General features: G+C 50.5%; 1 protein-coding gene across 1 annotated transcript in view; it reads left to right on the top strand.

Moving 5' to 3' along the window:
* Positions 1-710: 710 nt before the first annotated feature.
* LOC106813879 (choline/ethanolamine kinase-like) overlaps positions 711-4,110 on the top strand; it is a gene marked incomplete at its 5' end in the record, with an annotated part of 11,315 nt that continues 7,915 nt past the window's right edge. Inside the window, 3 exons of the mRNA XM_014818125.1 lie at positions 711-786; positions 1,422-1,555; positions 2,719-2,838. Coding sequence (XP_014673611.1) covers positions 711-786; positions 1,422-1,555; positions 2,719-2,838 — 330 coding nt within the window. The remainder of the gene's footprint in view (positions 787-1,421; positions 1,556-2,718; positions 2,839-4,110) is intronic.

Genomic DNA, 4,110 nt, shown 5'->3' with positions numbered 1-4,110 from the left:
GTGTGTGTGTGTGTGTGTGTGTGTGTGTGTGTGTGTGTGTATTTGTGCGTGCGTGCGCGCGCGCGTATGTGTGTGCGTGCGCGCGTGTGTGTGTGCATGTATGTGTGTGTGTTTTTAGAATGGGTGTGCGTGTGAAGAAGTTGGGACAGTAAGATGGCTGCCTATCTCCTTACACGAACGTTGTGTCTGTTTGCGTGCGTGTGTGCGTGCGTGTGCGTGCGTGGCCTGCCTATTTTCGGAAGCAAACCGGATAAAGTTTAATAACAGGACAAATCTACGAAATCTCAGATTTCCTCCCTCCTATCATTAATCCCCTTTCGCACTGCGTCCTGCATTCACGTCTTGGCTATACGTTCACTCTTCATACCACGTCAACGTAGAAAGCTGTAATGTACAAAACTCGGCTGCTATCGTGGTTTGATTTGTAGTTTATGTGTGATAACCGATTGCACGCCTAAGGGCTCCCAATAATGCCACACCCAGAAGTACAACCCTCACTGCTTAGTGCTTAGTCTGTTCCTTCGCTGATCAGATGCGCATCTTTTTCGGACGTTAGACTGACACTTAGTCGAGGGAATTGTTAGAAAGAGACGGAGGGAGCCCCAACACTAATCAAATCGACAGATTAGTAGAAAAATGCTTCTAAAGGGCTTCCGTTTTACGATCGTTACCATTGGTAACCGGCTTGTCTGTTTCTTCTTGTCTTGCAGTGGAGGCTTGAGTAACACGCTCTACCTATGCAGCCTGCCCAGCAGTACGGTCATCCTGAACAACGAACCTAGGCAGGTAGGTGTTAGAGAGGACGAGTGGTGTGCGGTGAACCTCGGAGAATGCCGCACGATAAAACGATGTGCTATTGTGAGGCATCTTCATTGCTCTCCATTTTTACAAACAGTTAGTTAGTCAGTCGCTTGCATTGCGTGATGTAGTCGTATATATATATATATATATAGATACATAGATAGATAGATAGATAGATAGATATAATATATATACATATAGTATAGGAATTTACGATGTCTACGGCGATGTGTTGTGCATGGCGGTGGCGAGGTCATCACATTCCTGCTGCTGCTGCTGCTGCTGCTGTACTGCTGCTACTGCTGCTGCTGCTGCTACTGCTGTTGCTGTTGCTGCTGTGCTGCTGCTGCTACTNGTCATTTTTCTTGAGTAAAATAACTCACGTGTGCGCCGGGCATTAACGCCAAGTTGTTGTCGTCCTCGCCGCGCGTACGCGGTCGAAACTCACCGCGAGTCAGCGTCGTCATCATTGTTTCAGTCGCATTGCGACGTGTCTCAGTATGTTATAAGAGCGCGTATGTAAATAATGGAGATCCCATTGCTCATGCTCAATGTAGTGGGGGTAGGCTTGCCACATGGGGGACGTGCGTCATACGTCATCATTGTCATCGTTGTTTCAGTCACGTTGCCTGCACGTCGGTGAGCTCGGCGATCCGGCAATATCGGCCGTAATCGCGAAGAAGATGGCCGCCGTCCATCAGCTGCAGCTGCCCATCAGCAAGACGCCCGGCTGGATATTCGACATGACGAGCAGGTACGCTCGTTAGACAGGTAGACGAGTTAAGCAGGTGATGAACAGGTATGCTCGTTAGACAGGTAGACGAGTGCTGCAGGTGACGGACAGGTATGAATGCTAGACAGGTAGACGAGTGAGGCAGGTGAACAAGAAAAAAGATACATCAGGTAAATAGGTAAACAGGTATGCTTGCTAGACAGATAGATGAGTGAAGCAGGTGAATGGTTAAATATCTATGAGAGATAAATAGGTAAGCAGATATGCCTGCTAGATAGGTAAATATTTGTGTCAAATGAGCAGGTAAATGGACATGGTAGGTAAACTGGTAAATATATTTGCTAGATAGGCAGGTAAGTAGGTATGTCAGGTAGACAGGTAAATAAACACATCTACTCAACAAGTATCAAGTAAATAGATACGTTGGCTAAACATCTAGGCGGACATATCAGTTGGGCGGGGTACACTTAATTTTATCACTCGCTATATTACACCTGGTGACATATGTACATAGAGTGACAACCACCAGGCTCTCTACGCTCTACCTCGATCACTCCCTGGCAGCCACAGTGCAGCCATCACCCTGCACCGCTAGGCGCTAGGCAGATACGAACAATCACCGCCGCGAAAGTATTAACCAGCGAATCGAGGATAGTTTGGGACTCCGCAAACGTGTTTTCGCACGTGTGCTATGCCTATCCGGGGTGCTAGACTAGGCATGGGGCTTATAACCTGCTCAGGTGTTAGCCGCTCAAGGTCGACATGCCAGACTGATGAGAGGAGCATCTGAGAGAGCGCGATCTGGGTCAGGCGTCGTCGCTGTGTCGACGCGTCCGTCCCGCACACAGACAAGGTCGGACCCCCCCCCCCCAAGCCTCGCTCTCGTGTGTCTGTCTGTCGTCGCTAGTTGCTGAGCGACCCGCACGTCGCGTCCATCCTGCACACAGACGAGGTCGATCTATGATTGGCCATCGTACTCGGAAATAATCATTATTAACCGCGGTAGAAATGATTTAACCGCGGTAAAATTATTGCCCTTTTGTGCCCAATCAGAGGCCTTGTTTCACGTAATTTAACCGCGGTTAAATGATCGCCTTGTACAATGCGGGTTCCGATCACTGCAATGCTTCGCGTCATTACGTCCCGTACTACAACGTGTGTTCTCCGTCTTTCCCACCTGACAGGTGGCTCCACCACGTGAGAGCGAACAGTGAGCATCTGACGGCGCACACGAGCAAGCGCGACAACGCGGTCCTGCAGACGCTGCTGGAGTGCGACATCGAGGGAGAGCTGCAGTACTTACAGTGAGTTTACATACGGTGGGGCTGTGTGTTGTATAGTGTCAGACATTTGACCTGCATTTATGCGGCATCGTTACGAGAGTATACATAAAACATGAAAAACCTATTGTTATTTGTTACCATCATTTATTTACCATAGTTTGATTATCGATGCGGACCGTGGTTGCTATGATGCTGCTCCTGCTGCGTGGGCACACAATGCACGCTGGTAAACACTATATAGAACGTCTGTAATTTCCCGCGCATCTACGCGGCGGTTGGCACTTTGCCAGATTGATCCGGCTCCTCGTGATCCTCCACACTCTGACTCGTCTACTCTGAGCGTTTGTTGAAATCGCACGCGCCTTATTGATTGGCCCCCCTCCTCCCTGCCACCACTGTGCCCCTGCTCACTTGTCGTTGTCGTCACGCGCAAGTGCTGCTGCGGTTCTAACCGACGTATGGCGCCCCCTGCCACTGCTCAGATGTTCACTTGTTGTTGTTGTCATGCGCAGGTGCTGCTGCGGTTCTAACCGATGTGTGGCGCCCCCTGCCACTGCTCAGATGCTCACTTGTCGTTGTTGTCGCGCGCAGGTGCTGCTGCGGTTCTAACTGACGTTTGGCGCCCCCTGCTACTGCTCAGATGTTCACTTGTCGTTGTCGTCGCGCGCAGGTGCTGCTGCGGATCTTCGGAGAGGTCCTTGAGGATGACCGGGAAGCCAAGCTGCACGAGAGCGTCATCTTCACGATCCTCTCTGAGCGCAAACTCGGCCCGCGGCTGTACGGCGTGTTCGCTCGCGGCCGGCTCGAGGAATGCATACAGGTAGGTGGCGCCACCGCCTCGCGGTCGTTGCGGCGCCCCCTGGTGGACGGCAAGGGGAATGTGAGGAAGGGACGGGCAAGAGCTGCAGATTTTGTGTACCGGTGGTCGTACAGCTAAGCGAAAACCAAGAAATTTCCAGTGTAATATACGTCCTCGCTTATAGTAAACCTTCCCCTCTCTACATTACGCATGGGTTAGGACCGCGTATAGTGCATTGTTCGAGGGCATGGTTATTCGACCTTTATTGCATAAGTTCAGAAAGGGGACCAATCTACGTTATTGTCGACGCGAATTTCGCACTTCACACTTACTTAAATTATATAAATAATGTAAATCCTTTTGCTAATGCACCATATAGAGGGGGAAGCTTGCCACGGGGGGGGTACATATGTCATGCTGCATCGCGCGGGGTGACGTCATCGTCGAGTGTCTCCCGTTCACTCGTTCACGGTCCAACTTAAGCCCGGCGCACT

Source organism: Priapulus caudatus, unplaced genomic scaffold (genome assembly GCF_000485595.1).
Source record: "Priapulus caudatus unplaced genomic scaffold, Priapulus_caudatus-5.0.1 Scaffold838, whole genome shotgun sequence".
NCBI lineage: Eukaryota > Metazoa > Priapulida > Priapulimorpha > Priapulimorphida > Priapulidae > Priapulus > Priapulus caudatus.
The sequence above is the reverse complement of the archived record's forward strand: the minus strand, read 5'-3'. Positions and strand labels throughout refer to the sequence as shown.